Genomic DNA, 20,051 nt, shown 5'->3' with positions numbered 1-20,051 from the left:
AAAGAAGAGATGCTGACAGCTAGCCAGCAGTCCATCATGAAGCAAGTGGAGTTTGCCAAAGTTAAAATAGCTGGGGGAATTTGCACTTTCTTCCTCCTCTAGAGATTAAGTAAAAGCAGCTGTCTTGCAGGAAGAGAACTCCTTTAATGCCTTCAGACCATGAAATAATGTAATGAATGATCAAAGATACACTCCACAGACAAGAGAATTTTCCTAAATATTGCCCACCAGTGAGGGGAAGGATAGTGAGAAAGCTTCTAGGTTAGCTCTGAAAGGATGTTATTGATCTTCAAGGTTCTATTTCTCTGCTCAGATTCTCTTGCTCTGTCTGTCGGGCAAAAGACAGTCAAGAGGCTCTGACACTTATAAGCAGGAGCTTCGTCCCTATAAGCCATGGGAACAGATGTGCTTGTGAAAAAGGCAAATGTAACCTGCACTGTGGCAGGAGAGGTATTACCAGGTGAGAGAGAGAGACAGACATTCAGTGTGGTGGGAGGTTTGCTAGGAACCTCCTGAGCAGACTCACTGCTGAATTCAGGTGTAAGGAAACAATAACAGGAAGAGATACAGAGGACTCCAGCTATGATCAAAAGCCTTGAAAGAACTGATGGGGAAAAAAAGGAAAAAAAAAAAAAAAGATTACAAACAGCTCAGCTTGTTTAGACATACAGAATGAAGGCTGAGAAGAAACCTACAACTTTAATTTATGGAAATTGCAGGGGGCAAAGGGGAAGAAAAGGAAGACATTCAACTCATCCTGTGAAGAAGTGGGTATACGTTACTCTTAGTATACCTTAATGTATACAGTAATGTATACATCACTGTTAGTCATGTATAGGTATATATTAGTAATATGTTAGCAAGGTATATATTTCAGCAGAGTTGAGGTGGAGATCAAAAGGAGTTAACTTTTAGAGCAGAGAGGTTTTGTATTTCAGACTCCAGTTTGCTGAGGGAAAAAATAAATAAAAATATGTGCACCTGCCTCTATAGTGTACTAGGACTGGTAAACTGTTAGGTCCCTTCCCTACCTGAAGGTCCTTCCCGTAGGACACCAACCAGGTACAGCATTACTTACAGACACGGCTCCAACCGAATACATTTGCAAAACCAAAGTTTTCAGAGTGATGTGATTAAAAGATAATAAAATATGGCAACTCAGGTTTTTGGCAAACATTTTATAATTTTTATATAAAAATCTCAGTAAGAAACCAAGCAGAATATCTGACGGAAACATCTGCCTTACAACAAGTTCAAAAAAAACAAACAAAAACAACCCACAAAAGAGAAAAAAATAAAGGAAAATTCCAACCCCCCAGAATCCTTTGTAATTATAGACAAAACGCATAAAATAATCTCAGATTGTTTGGCAACTCATCACATCAGTACAAGAGACACATTTGATCATAAGAAAAGTTTAACTTTATATACAACTTCACTTGAACATTTGCTCTTACCAGAGTTAATATACATTAAAAAAAGATTCTGGCAATAATACCAGGTTCTATTTTTAATACCTGTGTATAAAACGTAACATAAAATGCTGAAGCTCTATCGTTAGGAGAAGTGACATTTGATTTCAATGGGTTCTTCTTTGTTGAAAGAGACAAATACTGAAAGAACAGGTGTTTAGTTGCAAAATAAAACTGTTTCGTTTCAGGGTAGAGTTGGCTGACTGAATAAATCTAAGCTAGTACAATTTATTTCTTGAGGTTGGTAGTAAATTCACGAGTGAAAATATAATCCAGTAAGATTACATTTTAAGTTTTATACTTTGTCACAAATGTGAACCGAAAGGAGCCAAATCCCTTTCTCTATGCTAAACTACTTTAATGCATGCGAGAAAAATACTTTACCAACTGTCTGAGCATATTTTAGAGAACTTCAGGTTTTAAACAGCCCCAGGAGAGTGGAGGGAAAGTTTCCTACTGACATCTGCATAGAATGTAAAATATATAATTAAAAAAACCTAAGGTATATACTAAAGTTTACAGACCAATGCTTTCCATATAATAAATAAAATGTCCATAATCGATTAGATTCATACACAGAGTAAAATACAACCTATTTTTACAAGTTTATGTACAAAGTGTATTAGTAGGCCAAGGGTGCCTCGTGGGTTGGAAGCATCTGCATTAGCACGTCACATTGGGTATCCCCAACTTTCCAAGTCAGTGATAAAATATATAACTACTTTGTTTTTCATTCAGATACAAAGTAAACTTATTTTTCATTTGAAATAAATGTACATAATATTCTGTATAAACAATAGTTTATAAAGCTGTTTAAAATGTAACTTAGAAGTACTGCATCAATTAACTTAGAGCTCTGAAATAAGCACGTGCAAATCCCTTTGCTTTAAAAAAAATAGAAGCACAGATTTTTTTTTTCTTCCTTTTGACTCTTCCACGAAGAGTACCAGTTGGTAAAGATTATCGTTTAGCTTTCTTTACTGGTGTCTCCTCTGTCTTCTGCTGGCCTTTTCTCCGTACTACTGTTGGGCTGCCTTCCCTTTTACGCTTAGTAGGCTGCACCTTTAACCTAAAAAAAATCATAATTAATTATTTTAACAATGGTAGGATCTGAAAAACAAGAAGAGTGATCAGGCACAATCCTGTTTAGAGGACGGAACTTAACTGCCCATCTCTGATGAATTATCAGGATATATTGTTTAAAAGCTTACTACTATAACATTATAGTTTTAGTTGCACAGACCCGAGGGAGTCCCTGCACAGTCCCATCACGTCTTAGCAGGGTACTGCGTACTAGTTCTGTATGTTGCAGAGTGCTCCAAATGGAGAATCTGAGGCTCCTTCCTCTTCTCTTTTGGAATGACTTGTGGATTAGCATAGAATATATAACAAACTACATTATCTGCTACCATCTCACAAAGATAGAATAGTAAGAATAGGCTTAAGCCTTGCATACACAATAGGGAATAAAGGACAGACACCATGTATCCTTATCTCTGTTTAAGCATCTATATATAATCCCACCACATTTCAGCTGCAACCAATTATAAGTGCAGCTTAAAATCTTGGCCATTCATAACCATCAGGTGAACTGTGACAGCTGATCAGTGCATAATACACGTCTGCCACTGTTCCCGACAGCTTGAAAACATAACTCACACACTTCATAGTGGAAGACAACTGAATGTATTTGGCATATAGCTTGTTTTACAGGTAAACTAGATGAATAGCAGCGTTTGTTGCTCCCTTTGGATTGTACACAGTGATCTCAGCTTCAAAAAAAGCGCACCAGGGAAGGAGGGAAAGGGAAGTATTTTTGGAACTTGGCATAAGGCCTCAAAGTTTCTCCTTTCTTACCAGTTGATCTTAGAAATATCTTCAAAGTTTTAGATCCATGACATAGCATGTTGCTTTACCCTGAACTACAGCTGCCCTCCCTTCTCCCCCATTCCATTCAGGAAAGAACCAGAGCTCAAGTTAAAATACAGCGTAACAACATTTTCAAGTTCTCCCAAGAGGTTTCCAAGGACACACACGCACACACACGCACACAGAAAATCTAGACTTGCAAATGTTAAAGAAAGGAAGAAAAAAAGAAAAACATGAACAGAAAAAAAAATCATTGGAAAGCTTTTATATAAAACAAAAGATCAGAACTGAGCAATGTTAAGACTGCAGTTCAGATTTTGAACTAGTATGTTACATAAAAAGAAAGGATTGACAGTGGATACCCAAACTGAAGTGGCTATAACTTTCATACTTACTGTGTCAATGGAGGAGATTTAGTAATTTTTGTATCACTTGGAGATCTTTTTTTTGCTGCTAGCTTCTGTTGTTTTCTGGGAGAAACTGAACTTGGACTGCTGCCTTTAGAAGTTGCACGTGTGGTTGGCTTGCTGGGCTGCTTTCTGTAATACAAAAGAATGATGAATGTATATATAACAAAATACTTTTACACAAGTCACTTTCTTCTTGCATTCCAAGTGCGGAAAATTAAGACTGCACAGTATTTGCAACAAGTAAATCAAAACTGTTGAAAGAAAATGTGAAAAAATATTTGTATGCTTTGAGACATAAAGTACCAACCAGAGACATGTACTTTTGCACCAAAACACAGAATCAAAAAGACTGCTTTACTGGCAATATTTAACAAATAACCAAGTAAAGATCCTAGTTTCAAATCTACAGTAGTTCTGTTACATAAACGTCCATGTTTGAAAAAAAAAAAATTCTTTGAGTACCATCATAACAATAGAAGAAACATGCGGAACAAGCTGTGAAAGGAAAGGTAATTATCTTATCCAGTGTAAAGAAAGAACTCATATTAGCCTTGGTATCTATCAGTTCAGAAACATGAAAAGGTGGTTACTGAAACAACAAAAATATCTATAAATAAAAGGAAAGTGTTTACAAAAGCAATCAAAATGAAAACACTGAAATCTAGACATTTATTACAATTTTAGAGTTAATTGTTAACTGAGATAGGAAGTCCCTTCACCTTTACCACAACAGAACTGCTGCTTGCAAAGCAGTAAATCTTCACAGGTTTATATTAAAAAAACAAAACAAAACAAAACACACAAAAAAAAAACAAACAAAAAACCCCCGCATAACTACTACCTAAAATTATAAATTCAAGAGAGTTTACTCTGTGAACAGTGCTTCAAGTAAGCCCCAAAGGCTAACTCCTAATACAAAATCCTTAGGAAAGAGGTAAATCTGGTGGATTTACAGAAATTTCACCGTAAGCATAAAACAAAACCTGGAATCTAATTCATTGTGGAAGGTAGCTATGCAGATTAGAACTTCACAAAACTGGTATGCTTCTGTGGTTCCACATTGCAAAGTCAAGAGGATGACCTCTATATAATTAAGTTTGCCAACAGAAAGGTACGTATACTAAAGAATGGCTTCTTGGAAGCATACTTGGTAATCTTTTATATATATTTATATATAAATACTAATCTTTTGCAGTAAGATTATTTTCCTGAGCTTGGAGATCACTAACAGTGAAATGAAATCCTACGGTACTGCTGATTCATGTATTTAACTTGGGTAACATTTGGAAAAAGAATGGACATTGAAAAGTGTATTTTTGCCTTGTTCCAACTCTGAATACCAAACAGTAAAAATGGCAGATTCTTATCAGAGGTCCCTTTTTACCTATCAGAATTAAATGCTTTCAGACCCATCTTCTGAGACATCCCTAGGATGAAGATTGCCAGTAGGATCAATTCTCATCTAGCAAATTCAAGTGTGTCTTTTGTGGCCCTAACAGTTTCCTGTCTCCTAGTAACACTGAATCAAGGCAAAACACTTTGCCCCTCCTGGTTTCTTATTCACTATCAGAATGAGAGCTACCTTCTGCCGTACTAAGACCTGACTCCACTTCCAAATATGACTTCCCATTCTTAATTATTGGAAGAAACAAGAGCCTCTTTCCCCTTACTATGAAACCTCCCCTTTTGTCTCTTCATCCCTAGAGAAATGGCACTGGAATTAGATATGGAATTATTTGGTAAGTTCAAATCAATTAAAAAACAAAACCAATACAACTGAGAACAATGTAGAAAAAAGAATCTGCTATCAGTGTCTCTACAAATGGTTACCTTTGAGCCTCTAATCTTGTGGCTGGTCTAGTTGTGGACCCAGAATGCATTTCATCATCTTCCTCCTCCTCTTCTTCCTCCCCTTCCTCCTGCTCTCTTACATCCTCTTCAGACGATGTTAATTTCCGACGTTTTCTTTCTGGCTCCAGCGTTTCTGCCCATGCAAAATTTTACACATGTGCTATAATTTTCCAAAAGCCCTCCAAAAGGATATGGACACTTAGTTTAGAGAAAGTATTCTATTCACAAATCCCATTTTAAGTAAGTATTTTTCCATTTCCTTTATGCTTCAACATTTTTAATTCACACTTGTTTGACTTAATCTTGCTAACACATTCACAACAGTTTACTTATGCAGCTCATAGCCAGAATTCATAGAAAATTCATGAGGCTTTATAGAAGCATCTGGGATGTAGCAATTCTGACATGAGATTACAGCAATTTACACATATTTACATAATATTTACACTAGCTGTAACTCAATGATTTTTCCTCAAGAAAGGAAAATTGAATAAAGCTTATCTTGTTGCTATCAGTATACAGAAAGGCACAGTAATATCTCCTCGTTCTGTTAGGAATAGCACAGTTTCATGTTTTTACCAGTTTCCTCTGACTGAGCCAGAGAACGCCTGGGCTTTCTCCCTCTTTTACGCACAGCCATATCTGCTTTCCCAGCTTCATCTTCCTGAAGAAATAAAATACAATCAAGTAAGGCAAGAACAATTTAATTTAAATAGAAGACAGACATTTTTCATTACATACTGCTTACAGACTTACAAAATTAAAATGCTTGCACTTACATTTGTTGTTTCTTTCTTATTTGATAAGTCTGTACCTAAAAAGAAAGAACAAAATTGAATCCTGAATTTCAAATCTTTTGCTACTCAGTTAAAAAATGCAAACTTCTTTTGAACTCTGTCAACTTTGCTTAAACAACACAGAATGTCAGAAAACATTTAAAGTCTCTAAATTAGAATTTGGCTTGGCTTTGTTGTATTTTGTTATACACAGACCAGGACAATGATTTATTAGTATTTTTTTTAAGCAGTAAGGCTTTTATAAGACTGATGCTATATTTATTACTTTGTTGCATACACTTTTTTTATTATTTTAATGGAAAACTAGAAGTTACTTATCCCTTTTAATTACTGTCAATCAATTACAGCACCACAGAAAAATTTAGCATGGAAGGGGCCTCTGGAGGTCATCTAGTCCAGCCTCCTGTTCAACACACAGCTAAAGTCAAAACCTGATCTTACTGCTCAAGATCTTGTTCAATGCAATTCTGAAAGTCTCTAAGACCACAGATTACATACATAGTCCCTCTGGGCAACCTGTTCTAATGCTTAACTACACCCATGGTGAAGCACCAAGATGGATGTAGCTCAAAAAGGCAACATTGAAAACCTGTATATATAGTACCTAATACCTAGCATACAAATTCGGTGACTTCCTCTGTTGAAGGGGCCCGGCTTTTCAACTCAGTGCTTCTTACAGGTCGGTTTGTGCATGTTAAAATACATTTATAAACCCTATGAACCATGTTGTCCCAACCTGGCCTCTCTCTATGGTAGATGGCTACTGCTTCTACTCTAACTCTGTGGCGAGAAAAATAATTTTATGAATTTTGAGGTTTGCCAAATGGAATTATCTGCAATACTGCGTGGATAAAAATCCCCAGCTGTGGAAGGAGAGTAGCAGCCTAAACAAAAGCATGTTTTTATACCTTTTTTCTGCCATAAAATTGCCCCTTTTTTTTTTCCTCCAAGAAAGCTTAAAAAAAAAAGAGACCACAAACTCTAAATCCATCACTAATTAGACCAGTAGAGTAAGAACAGAAGAATGTCAACTCAGTGGATCAAAACCAGACCTCAAAGCAGAAACATATTCTAAAATTCACACAAGTTTTTTTTTTTTGTAGTTGTGCTGTTAAAGTTATGAAGAAAAGCTTTTACACAGACGTAAACGAAATGAATTGCAAAGATGTGTAACTATTTGATGAAGAAGCATAATAAAACATAAGACTGTCCACTGCATTAAGTGTTTTACATAAAATAAGTCTAATACATAAAACATTTTTTAATTCTGTTGTGTACTGAAGACAGATACTTAAAATTTTGCTAAGTTTTGGCAAATTTATAGCAAAATATTTCATGATTGAAGATTTCGTTTAAAAAAAAGCGTCTTGTAGTTAAACAGAAACAATCTTCCCTTTAGTATGACAAAATGTACTTTTACCTCAATTAGCAATATTTACCACAATTAACAATAACAAAAAATCCTACCAACTTTACAGCAGTAACCACTAATTAGTGCAAAATAATTCCAGTTTCAAGTTCAGCATCTGTTACTTCTCCTTATTCAGGAAGAGTTTTCCAGAGAAGCTTTTCCGCTGCTGAGCATGTATGGAGGAGAAGCATACTAAGGATGTTGCCTTCAGAAACCAGTTATCTTCAACAGGATGAGTTGTCCTGGCTGAAAACAACTTCTCGGCTTCCCATTCTGTATGTGAATCTGTCTGTCACAAAACCTTGTACAGAACATCCCAAAACTACCAGACTAAATGGACTGCACATTTCCAATCCTCACATGAATGCTAACATATGATGAAAAGTTTCACAAGATATTTCATCCACTTCATACACTTTATATTGCCTGTGACATCAACAGCCTTTTACCTGAAAAATGAAATGTTACTTAACACACTAAATTAAGTTTTAAGTACACAGTCAAGTCTCTCTCCTTTTTAATAAAAAGCAAGCCAAAATGTAGTTTTACACCTTTCTCACATTCTTGTCTGTTCTCTTTGCAGCTGACAGAAACCAAGTACCACACAACCAGCTAGCCCTCCAGAGACAACTCTGAAGCATATGGATTAAAGCTGACATTTAAGAAATGCAGTGAAAATAGGAAATAGTCCATATGTACAGTGCAGCAAGATTAATGTCTCTGTAGAAACCTAGGCTTTTGGAAAGTCCTGAAGGTTTGTTTTGAAGATTTATTTTCTCAGATTTCTTGCATGAATGTTTGTATTTGTCTATAAACTTTTTATTTGTTTGTCTGCTTCATGAATGAATTAAAAAAATATTTTGAATGGCCTTTACTAAAAAGACTTAATTAAAAAATCACCATCATTTGACCTCTTACATCACAGGTGTTTGAATAGGAAATAGAAATATAAAAATATCTCACTTTTTATTTGACTTTAGTTTGAAACACTAGAAGTATATTTCCAAGTAAAGTTAAGTGATAATCTTAGAAAATGTTTACAGTAGTTGTGGAAAGAGAAAGAAATATTCCCTCAAGCTGCCACTGACCTTTTTAGACTCTTATTGACTGATAATGTAATTAACTGACTATAATCAGGTTTTTTTTCCTACATGCATTTTAAAGCAGTTAATGTAAAAACTGTTACTTTGATATTCACTGTATGAAAGAAAATAAGTAGAAATGGCACCATGTGCCACATACAAATGCTTGGGTAATATTCATTACTCAACCCTTTAAGCCGTAGCCGCACTCCTGAAATTAATTCTTGACATGCTGCTCTTTTCTTAAATGAAAACCTGAGCAGGAATTAGGGACAGGTCTTCACTGTCCTGTTTACTCAGGTATTTTCACAAGTTGATAATACTGACTGCCACACGTGATGTTTAAGAAGGAGTCATTTGATGGTCTTGAGCACCCCCTTGCATTTCTCCCATGATTTGCTTACCTGTTTGAGGACTTTTCCCTTTACTTGCAAAGGCTGGAGACTGCAGCTAGAATTTATAACAAACAAACAACAACAACACACAAAACACACACGCACAAAGAAAAACAGGAAAATCCAGGTTTGTATTACATAAACACAAACTTCTTTCCATTCATTGGTAGAACATAACTGCAAGTCCAGAAAACACAAATGTTCTAACCAATATGCAGAAAGTTTGTACCTAATTGCCCATAAACAAATGAAACCACAATAGTTTCAGTAACCTGATATGGTAATTTACACTGGAAGTTATTACAGTGAAATATATTTATGAAAACTTAATTCTCAATGATACATATAAAAATTCAGTGCAGTCACTTTATGTAATCACATACAGATTTGCAAGTTGTAGGCCCAGAATTTTGTATTTACTCAGAATACAGAAAAAGCCATATAACATTTACATAATCTCCTATGATGAATGTCAACAAAATCCAGTTGCTTTCAACTCTATATGACTACACTAAGATATCTATACAATCTTTGAAGTAGCAACAGATTCTCAATGCAACGTTGGGAAAACCGCCTTGCAAAGACAGTTCACTTTACAAATCCATTATCTCAAATGGATGGCAAGTAACTGTTCCTCTTACAGCCGGCCTGTAATTGACTGACACACCTATGGGTCATCACTTGAAAGTGCAAGACAGTTCAATGGTTGAACTAGAACAAGACAATTCAGTTCCAGTACTGAACATGCCAGCGTATATATATCCCAGAGGGGATTTAAAATTAGTTTTAATTCTTATTTGAAACCAAAACAACACTTCAAATTACTTTTAATTAATTTGATATTGAAAAATGATTAGGAAAAAGATTTATTAGAATTTTGAAACAAAGTTTTACCAGGCCTGTAAAAGAGACAGAACCCTGAAGGGGCTGCCTGAAATGCTGCGTGGTCAGAACAAGCAGCGACGAGAACACCTGCTAAATTCCCCAGACTTCTGACAACCATGCCAGCGTGTGCCTCACCAGGCAAACAGGCAGAACACACCAGCTTCAGTAAGTTTTTTTTTTTTTTTTTTAAATCATCTCTTTCTAAGCAATATTTCTATCCTCAATCCATTACTACCCAGTGCTCTAATCCAACTGGACTGCAGAAACACTTTCAACAGAGAAGTTGGCAGTTACTGCACGTCACGTGGGCCAAGAAATCAAGATTTTGCTGAGCTTTAGTAGACAGAGAGATATTTCAGGAGCTCTTAACTTACTATCAGTGTGTCTCTGTATTCTGAGTTTACTGTACACATTATAATGTAGATAACACAACTGGATTACACAATACTTTAAGTTATTAATAGTTAATATATGCTATTATTAAAACGTAGAGAAGAAAATCTGAAGTTTTCTTTAGGCCAAAATAATCCTCAGCACAAACCAAAAGGCATGTAAGCAGGATGAAATTCTGATCACATGCACAAGTATACTGCTAGCCAGTGTAACATTTGTATTATTTATGTTGTTCTGTTTGATTCTGTTATTTGCCATGTTCAGATGTAGTATATTTTCCTTATGGAACTCAGTTATGTAAGGATATACTTTTCATCGTTTTTGTACGCCTAGACTGAAACCAATTATCAAGCTTTCCATAGAATGTTTCTGAAATACCATTAACTATTAAACAGAAGAACGGCTCTTGAGCTAACATGTTTAAATGCACCCAAACAAAATAAAGGCACTTACATTCCCACTGCTCATATCAGCTTTTGACTCCCCACCTGAGGGAAGAAATATGAATTCAGAACTTGAATGTTACTATTTTCATTATTTTCCCACACAGGTGCTATGAATTACTTACCACCAGGCTGCGCAGCTTCGAGAGGGTATTTACGAGGTCTTCCTCTTTTCCGTTTCACTATGACAGGTTGATTTTCCTATGAAAAATAAAAGAAGTATTTTAGTTACTGTAACTGACATGCTGACATTTGATCAATATATTATAAAGACTGCTACTAACACAATGTGATAGTAGCAGAAGTAATGCTTGTCTGTTTAAAAATATAGGTAAGGTAGGTTCTGTAAGAGACGCTGCTGTTTATAAAATCCATAGCTGAAAAGAAACAAGGCAACTCCTGATTGTATTAAATTTTCTGTGGCTTGCCTCTGGCACAATGCATGCTTGAGAACACAATGCCTTTTGCAACCTCCCACCTATACATCCCACCTCGTTTTTAGAGTCTTACAAGAACTCCAAACCTGGGATCTTGCGACCACCTTTTCCCACATAGTATAGGCTACATCTTGTAACAGCTGAGGACGTGCTATTTAACAGTCAGTATCCTAATTATCCCAGTATACAGATTGGGAAAGTTATTTATATGCCTATATACATAGAGCCTTTAGTTAAAAAACAAAAACTTTGAAGTTTAAAGTACGAAGGACACCTACAAGTAATAAATACAGGCTGAAAATCGCTAGCAACAGAATCATTTCTCCTATTTACAAGAAAAGAGCGTAAAGTCCCTCAGTCTAGAGGCGTCCTGTTTTGTTTTCACAGCTATTTATGGTGTTGGTGAAGTCAAAATTTTAACATTGCTGTCAGCAAAATACAAAGTACTTGTTTTCAGTGTGAACCTGTATTATCCCAATTAGTTATGACGAATAACATCACTCACCTCTACAGAATTTTCATTTGATTCTAGACCCCGCTTCATCTTCTCAGACATTTCCTGCTCAATGCTGGATTTATCTTCTCACACAGACACAGGAAAAAAAAGAGAAACCGTGCATTTTTGTTTTGTTAGACAAAGAAAAAGGTACAAGCCACAGTCTCTGCACTAAAAGCATCATTTCGTTCTGTTGCCCCAAATTCAGCTTTCCTATAAATACCCATCAGAAATTAACACTTTGCCTTGAAGCAACAGTATGTTGGACTGCCAAAATGCTTCCCTAACGCTAGATGAGTTAGAAGTGACTTTTTATTTAAGGTGAAAAAAGTTCAACAAGCCACTATATAATTTTCTCCCATGTTCCATGAAATAGGAAGCTGTATATAGTATAGTAGGATATAAGCAGTGAGCATACAAGCTTACTGCAAGAACAGCTTCAGATTTTTTTAAAACATGCTCACCGGAGAGACAAAACTATTAGCTCAAACTGGTATTAGGAAAGGTACACTGTTCACACAAAGGCAGACTCTAGTTACATCAAAGTCATTTAATAATGCCCTATGGACACACCATTTCATTACTTCTTTTTAAAAAGTGTATTTAATATGTCAGTTACAACAGTGTAACTTGTAAACTCTTTCCTTGTTTTTTCTATGTAATCAGACAGGACTGTTTTTGATTGTGAACATGTCACTCCCTGCCCCCCCCCCCCCCCAATAAATCCTTACTTATTTTTGGTTAAGAGTTGGAAGAAGCTATTCTTCTCACATGTCCTGAACATGCTGCTCCCCCTGTCCAACTGTGTATTTGCAACTGGCTTCCCTACTCCGGCTGAATTGGATGCATAATAACCCTGTAACTCCTTATCTGGGTCGGGCTATCACCACCAGGAACATGAGATTTGCACTCGCCATTAAAAGAACTGAGAATTATGTATTATTTGATAGCAATAATAGAACAGAAAGCAACTAGAGATATATGCAAGTATTTGACTGGGACTGAATTTCTCATTGCTCCCAGAATCATTCACATGAAAGCAGCATTCCGTATGGGTTCAGTAAATTGCAAAGACTGTGTATTTTCATTACCTTTTACTTCCACAGCGTTTCCAGGAAGTGTATGTGCTGCATCAATTTCTTTGGACACTTCTGCTGTATCACCTGAAGTAACTTCCTGCATTGTCTTGAAACAACAAAGAAAAGAGCAACTTACTACAAATTACATAAATTGTCAGTTACCTGGATTTAAAAAACAAACAAAAAAGTTATTTCATAATCTCTCAAAAATGTTGATGCTGAGAGCCTTCATTAAAATCAATGGGTAAGATAATCCAAAATATTCTGCATGTACTCTTACAATTAACATGTTTTTCCTTAATTTCCTGTTCTGACCTGGAGGGGATCTGTGCAAATACAGCACTTGTGTCAAGTCCGATACCCTCTTGCTGATCTCAGATCAGTACAAACGTAAAGATGCTGAACTGGCTGCACAGCTGGGCTCCCACAGTGCTCCATGGGATCCTAACTTCTTAGCTATTGGGCAAATTGGTCCCTCGCAGATCAGAAGTACTTGGTCACTACACAGACATTGTGCACAACAACAGAAACCTCTTTTTTTTTTTTTTTTTCAGTTGACTACCCCATGAAAGAATACAGAATTACCATTCTATATTCATTTTGCATTCAACACAATGCAAAATTAACATTTAATAATGGAAATACCTCCTCAAGTAAACTGCTATAGAAATAAAAACTTAGACTTAAGTCTTATTTACATTACAATTATAGAACATTTAAAAAAATGTTACTGAAAATACCTTGATGTTATTAGGTTCTGTTTTGGAACACTGACTTTGTTCATCATCTTTTCTCACATCCTGAGCAATCGGCTGGTTGCCTGAAAAACAAACAACAGTTGAATTGTTAAAAAAAAGTGCCTTGTGTATTTGTCAGATTTTGAAAAGCAGCATCTTATTTACAGAACTATGAACAGGAAGTTACGCTGATCTCTATGAATAAGAACACAAAATAATTACAAAAAAGGATTCCATGTTTCTTATTTTTTGAAATATGAGCTGAAAATTGAAATTTCACAGATATAGTATCAAGAAATTAAACACCAACCATAACTTCAATCCAACCAGAGAAATCAGTTAATGAAGTGTGGGACACTATCATAAATACTGTCTGGCTTCATTTCATCAAATCAGCATTCTCAGAGGTGGAAAGAAAACAGTTATAAAAGAAATGACATGATTAGTTAGCCTAATGTACCTTTTTTATTGTTTTGGTGTTGCAAAAAAAAGAAGTTTTAGTAAGCTTTTTTTGAAGTAAGTTTTTGCTTCAGTTGAAGGCCGAGTTTAAATAGCTATTACACAGTCTCATGCTTATGTCAAAAAAATGCCGAAACAAATATTTTAGCTTAGAAATATTTATGCCCTTCAATGGACTAATTTCCTTCTCAACTTTTGCTTCTAGATAGACAAAAAGGTTACTCTAAAACTTTGGTTTTCCCAGTGTAACAGAAAGAAACATCCAGCCTCACAATGTCCAGTGAATGGCCAGGTATTTCCTTAATGACTAGCTTTCCTCAGCTTTATTTTCTTTCAGTTTTTCTTCTTTAAGGATAAAGTCAGTGATTATTTTATGTATTAAAGAAAGTTTGTTCCCCTATGAACAAAAAAAGCTACAATGCTCTTCTGTATACTACTGAATTTGCTACCCTATTATAAAATATATGAAGCTATTCCAATTATATTGAGCTGTTTTGGAACGATGTATTACTTTGGATTTTGCAATTCCCCATTCCAGTCTTTCCTTCAAAAAAGAATTTTATGGCCTGATCACAGCAGGACTTTATTTTGCAACAGAAAAGCTTTGCACATATTTGTGTATTTCTGTATCACTTACATTTTTCTTTATCTACTGTTCCTGAAGATTTACATTGTATTCCTTTAGATCTATGTTCTTCAGTTATCTTGGTATCCACGTTTTCCACCTATGCATAAAATACAGAGAAAGATAACTCTTTACCTTCTTTTCCATCTTTTTTTCCTCCCCCATGAAGCTTATAAGCATGGAAAGGAGAAAGTTATTCCTACTCACTACTTTTAAATACAACACCCATTAAAATGCAAGCAGTGGAATTACAAAAGCGGTCTGTTTCTACAGCTCAAAGAACATTACTACTATTATGAAAGAACTTCTGACTTGCAGTATTTGCACATTTTTTAATTGATCCTTTTAATGAAAAAAATGCTTAGTTTTAATTACGCATCCTACTATGTGTTTTAAAAGCAATGTATCATAGCAATTTACTCAAAATATATTTGGATTTGAAAGGACACTCTCCAACATGCAGAAACAAAATCAGTATCTCATTAGAATCAAAATATGATCAAACACTATTGTAATATATATAATTCCAATATATATAAATAGTAACATATATGTATATTACAAAGTTAAAAAAAAGTTACTACCCAAGTTCAAGAAACTACGGACTTTTTAACTTTTTTAACCTGTCATAAGAAACACTTCATAACCTTCTCAATCATCCGTATTATAGTTACAGGTTCCACGTTCTTGTGAGATCACAGTGGACTGCACTAGAAGAGCAGCTTTCTAGTCCCAATCAAAGGCCCCACTATAATCCCTATTTTTCCCTCTTTTCTCAAGGAGAGGAACAAGCCTCTATCTTCTGACAGTTAAGAACACTCTTGAAACAGTCATAAAATGTTAAACAACAATAAAAGATTTTTTTTACTGGTAAATTCAAGAGAGTAATTAGGCATCAACCTACACAGCTGCACATTCTCCATATATACACATATATAGGCTCTGCATATACAAGAAGTAATATTTTTGTTTAGAGAATATTTAATGTAAATAGAAGTTTTAATGTAAATAGAAATAAATGCAAGCAAGAAAAAAGCTGCACAAACTGTTAGTAAACTTCAAAACAAAACAAAAACTTACGTGAATAGTTTCTCTTCCTAGAGCAATATTCCTCTGTGGCAAATCTACTAAAAAAAAGTAGAAAAAAAGTTCAGCAGCAAAATATCTTCATACCGTCTATTTCACCTCTCTGAAAGGGCTCTACCTGACACTATATAACTTGCTTTCAGTGTTGAAAATACCATTCACCTAAGCACCTTACCCTTCTCTTTAACAGTGTATCATCAAACAAATAAAAATAAAGAAAATGGATTTCTAAAGCACAGATAGATGACAATCATCTTAAGATTAAAATATAGGCATTCATGAGGCTTCAGGAACCTTGAAGCTTCAAATACAGTTCTGACATTTGAACGAGTCAGTCACCAACAGTGCAGACCTAGATGCTAGATCATGGGGTGAAGTAAGTTATGCTGAAAACTAAGCTGTAACAGCAGGCTTGGCAGAGAACTGAAGTCTGCACAATTGTAGCAGTGAGGCAGTGCACATACGGAAGCTGTTTGATTGCTAGACTCTACCGTACTCTAACTTTGGCTCTGACAAAGTAGAACCAAACCTTACATATCACAAAAATGTGGAAAATAATTATGTATGATGGAAACTAATGAGTCCTCTGCAATTTGGAAAAATTCCATACCTTTCAAAGTCACTTCATACAGCTACAAGAAGAGAATCCTAAAAAAGCTGCTCTATGAAAGGGTTCAAAAAAAACCTTTAGATCTGATTCACATAGGTAACTGAATTAGTATTTTTATTTTAAAAAGCTGCTAAAACTTTCCAACCAGCTTTTCTTTCAGCTACAGTAAGAACATAAACCTACAATCCAATAAAACCATTTTCACGTAAAACTTGAAACAATTTGTAGCTGATTTTTTAAACCTGTAAGTTTTAGGAACAATTTATGCACAGCTATACTGTTTAGTTGCACAGTATCTTCCAATTTTTAAAGCAGTGTCAAATGAAGAACTAGATCCTACCCACTCAAACAGCAATGATTTGTTTACATTCCAAGGAAGCTTGGACTACTAAACTACTGTGTCTGCTGTTCATACTGATGACAGGACACACATTTGTCTTTTAAACAACTTCCTTTTACGTACGTTGAGCTATATGTATATATATATATACATAAAAGAGAGATTATTGTGTGTGGGGGGAAAAAGCAAAAAAATCTCTACCAAGAGCTACAAAGCATTATTCTTTCTTCAGTGTGTGTCATATCCAACATGATTTACACAACAAATGGATTTGTGTTAAACATTTGACATGGAACAAGATTATTGCAGCCAGTTCAATGTGCACATTTTAAATTTTAAGTAGTGTCTGTCTGGGTGACTGCGTGATGTGAAGTGGCACAGTTTGGATCTGGTGTCCTGAACACCACATTCTTCTAAGCCATTCTTGGGGTTTACACTTTCTTGTGAGTTGAGCATGTCTCTTATCACCTGGATGAATACACCATTAAAGTAGGTATATGAATTTGACCTACCCCAAGAGTAAAAAGGAATCTAAAGCTTTACAAGGCACATCTCACCTTGCTCCTAATTTTGTTCTCCATTTTGTAAAGTTATTTTGGTATACACGTAAAAATTTACAAGTGAGCTTTACAGCATCTCCTATCAGTTTATGCTTTCAGCTGCAATTCTCATAAGAGGAAATGCATCTTTAACCTCTCTGGACTCTATACAGCAATTTCATTGGTACCTCCCGGAATTCATTTTAGTTTTGCTTGCTACTCCATTAACTGAAGATTAACCCTCATCTGGTAGTGTTGTAAACATCTTTGTAAAGCATCTGGAGCATGCAATCCATCAAGATGGGAACAAAGTTGGGGTGTGTTTCTGCTTTAAAAGGAAAGCCAAACAACTGCAACACATTTTAAAGTGTGTTTCTGGGAATGAGGGATTTTTTTTTTTCCCCTGCATTTAAGACTAATTTAATACATTGAAAAGGAATTACTGAGCACAGATGTAGAGTTGACTGAGATTTCTAGCTAGGTGACTACCTACTTATAAATACTATTTAAATTTCAGTGGACAGACAGATTTCAGTGGTTGGCTAGAAACACTTTAATCTGATGGAGGGCAAGACAGACTAAAAAAATGTTCATGTTATTATAGTATATATTTTTTAACTTTCTGTAAACTCTCTGTGGCCTAGTCATACATTACTTAACTGCTGTCATATCCTCAATGGCCTATTGCAACACCAGAAACAAGGTTATTCTAATTTCAGAAAGAAGAAAGCCACTCACTGTGGAAGTTTCTGTGCCTGAGCATCAAACATTTTATTATTTTATTTATTGAGTGCTAACATTCTGTTTGAAATCCACATTTTTTAAAAAATTCTAAGTGCTTTCCACCTTTCTTTTAATGTACTATATTGGAAGAAAAGGCTGATCCTCCCTCTCTCTCCTGTAAACCAAATGCAAAGCCACATGAGCTCCTAAGAAGCATTTCATGAAGATTTCCACAGTCTTTACTTCAATCCCTCTAGACACAATATATATCAAATCTATAAAATTCCCCTTATTAGTAATAATCAAACCAGTATGAAAAGTAGTGTACTATCAGCATAAAAATCACCTTTTTGTAGCTCTTTAATATGAAGATCCACATATACTTCTTCATTCCTTGGACTTTCAGGCTGTTGTGGCTAAACGCAAAATCAAGAAAACAAAATATTACAAGCATCCACTACACTTATGTTTTGCTCCCCTCCTTCATGTTGTAATTACTATTGTCTTTTGACTGATAAGCCTTCAAAAGCTAAGAGAGTAGTACAAATATTAATAGGAGACACAGCCAGAGCTTAGTTACATCACTGTTGAACACTGAGATGCCATGAACTTGACCTTAGAGTTAGCAATGGTATGATAAGAATGGATTAGTTTAACAAGATCCCAAAAGAAATTTCAGGAAGGTGCAAATTCTTACTACGAGGAGCTCTGGTCATAACAAATATTCCAGAAACATATATGTATATACAGAAAAATATGTATCTGCAAAGTATAACCAAGTAGAGCAAACCCTTGCCAACTCATGCCTGTTTTCTTTTTTTCTTTTTCTTTTTTTTTTAAGGAAAGCTGCAGATCAGCTGTATATTACTAATGCATGGGTAAGTACACTCCAGGCAGCATTAAGTCAGATCCCAACACTGTAAACTCAGATACAGTGTCACGTGAACACAAGCATACTGACTGTAGAACCACCACCTTACGTTGGCAAACAGTACAGCCATTTGCAGGCGGTACTGAACTCAACTCAGTAAATCCCACCAGACTTAAGCTGACGTGGATTTTCCCAAAATCCATTCAAGGCATTGAAAGCATTGTTCAGGAACACTTAACTGGTTTGCCCTGTGCCTGGTGGCCCTTCCAGAGATGCTTGTGAGTCTCTGAACCATGCTCTGAACCAAGGGATACAATAAAATGAACAGCAGTGTATGCTTACTACCTTAAAACACTAATTGACTGCCACCTGTAAGTGTTAAGGCATACATGACTACTTTACAAGTAACATCAGAAACAACAATGTACAGTATAACGAGTTTTGAAGAAAAGCAAACTCAGATGTCACTGTCACGGAAGGAACATGGCTGAGGAAGGGAATTGGTTCTACCACAAAGTAACATGGACATCACACAATTTAAATGCCAACTGCTTAGAAGAGTACAGCTAAATATTCCACCCCAAAATGACCCTCTAAATGGTTTGAGGTTCAAATGCAGTCCTTGCTGCACAAAAATAAATTATTTAGTAAGGAAACCCAAGAAAATATATTTAACCATACAAGAAACAGTCAAAAAAAATCAAAATAACACATACCTCTTCAGTTTTCAAGTTAGTTTCAAGTTCTACTTCTTCTGCCAACTTTGGTAAAGCTGCATTATTGCCTAATGAAATAAAAGTACGTTAACATTATTAATTGCATTATGCCATAGTTAGTTCATGCTACAGTACAATGCTATTTCTCACAAACCACCACATGAATTCAACCCTTCCTGTATTAAGTATAAACTACTGTTACCCCTGGTACTTACAAAGCCTGCATCAGTGGATGAAAAGAAATGAGTGAAACACCAAAATAAAAACTAACGTTTGTCGCTTTGCACTTCCATGTCTCATGTTTGACTCTGTGTAAATACCGAGT

The 20,051-nt window shown here is 35.4% G+C and overlaps 1 protein-coding gene across 4 annotated transcripts in view; it reads right to left on the bottom strand.

Annotated features, from left to right (window-relative positions):
- Positions 1-1,163: 1,163 nt before the first annotated feature.
- The window catches only part of BOD1L1 (biorientation of chromosomes in cell division 1 like 1), a 34,916-nt gene continuing 16,028 nt past the window's right edge, over positions 1,164-20,051 (bottom strand). Inside the window, exons 11-25 of one of the 4 annotated variants that reach the window (XM_035326421.1) lie at positions 19,727-19,794; positions 18,486-18,555; positions 15,922-15,968; positions 14,854-14,941; positions 13,761-13,840; positions 13,033-13,126; positions 11,951-12,024; positions 11,134-11,209; positions 11,019-11,053; positions 9,297-9,339; positions 6,382-6,416; positions 6,182-6,266; positions 5,582-5,735; positions 3,737-3,880; positions 1,164-2,541 (exon numbers count right to left, since the gene is read on the bottom strand). In XM_035326421.1, the coding sequence (XP_035182312.1) occupies positions 2,433-2,541; positions 3,737-3,880; positions 5,582-5,735; positions 6,182-6,266; positions 6,382-6,416; positions 9,297-9,339; positions 11,019-11,053; positions 11,134-11,209; positions 11,951-12,024; positions 13,033-13,126; positions 13,761-13,840; positions 14,854-14,941; positions 15,922-15,968; positions 18,486-18,555; positions 19,727-19,794 (1,202 nt within the window). In that variant the 3' untranslated portion in view covers positions 1,164-2,432. Of the gene's footprint in view, positions 2,542-3,736; positions 3,881-5,581; positions 5,736-6,181; positions 6,267-6,381; positions 6,417-9,296; positions 9,343-11,018; positions 11,054-11,133; positions 11,210-11,950; positions 12,025-13,032; positions 13,127-13,760; positions 13,841-14,853; positions 14,942-15,921; positions 15,969-18,485; positions 18,556-19,726; positions 19,795-20,051 lie in introns of all 4 variants that reach the window. The other 3 variants (XM_035326422.1, XM_035326420.1, XM_035326423.1) reach the window with 3 other exon arrangements.

This window comes from Oxyura jamaicensis, chromosome 4 (assembly GCF_011077185.1).
Source record: "Oxyura jamaicensis isolate SHBP4307 breed ruddy duck chromosome 4, BPBGC_Ojam_1.0, whole genome shotgun sequence".
NCBI lineage: Eukaryota > Metazoa > Chordata > Aves > Anseriformes > Anatidae > Oxyura > Oxyura jamaicensis.
Note: the sequence above shows the minus strand (reverse complement) of the source record. Positions and strands in the feature narration are given on the sequence as shown.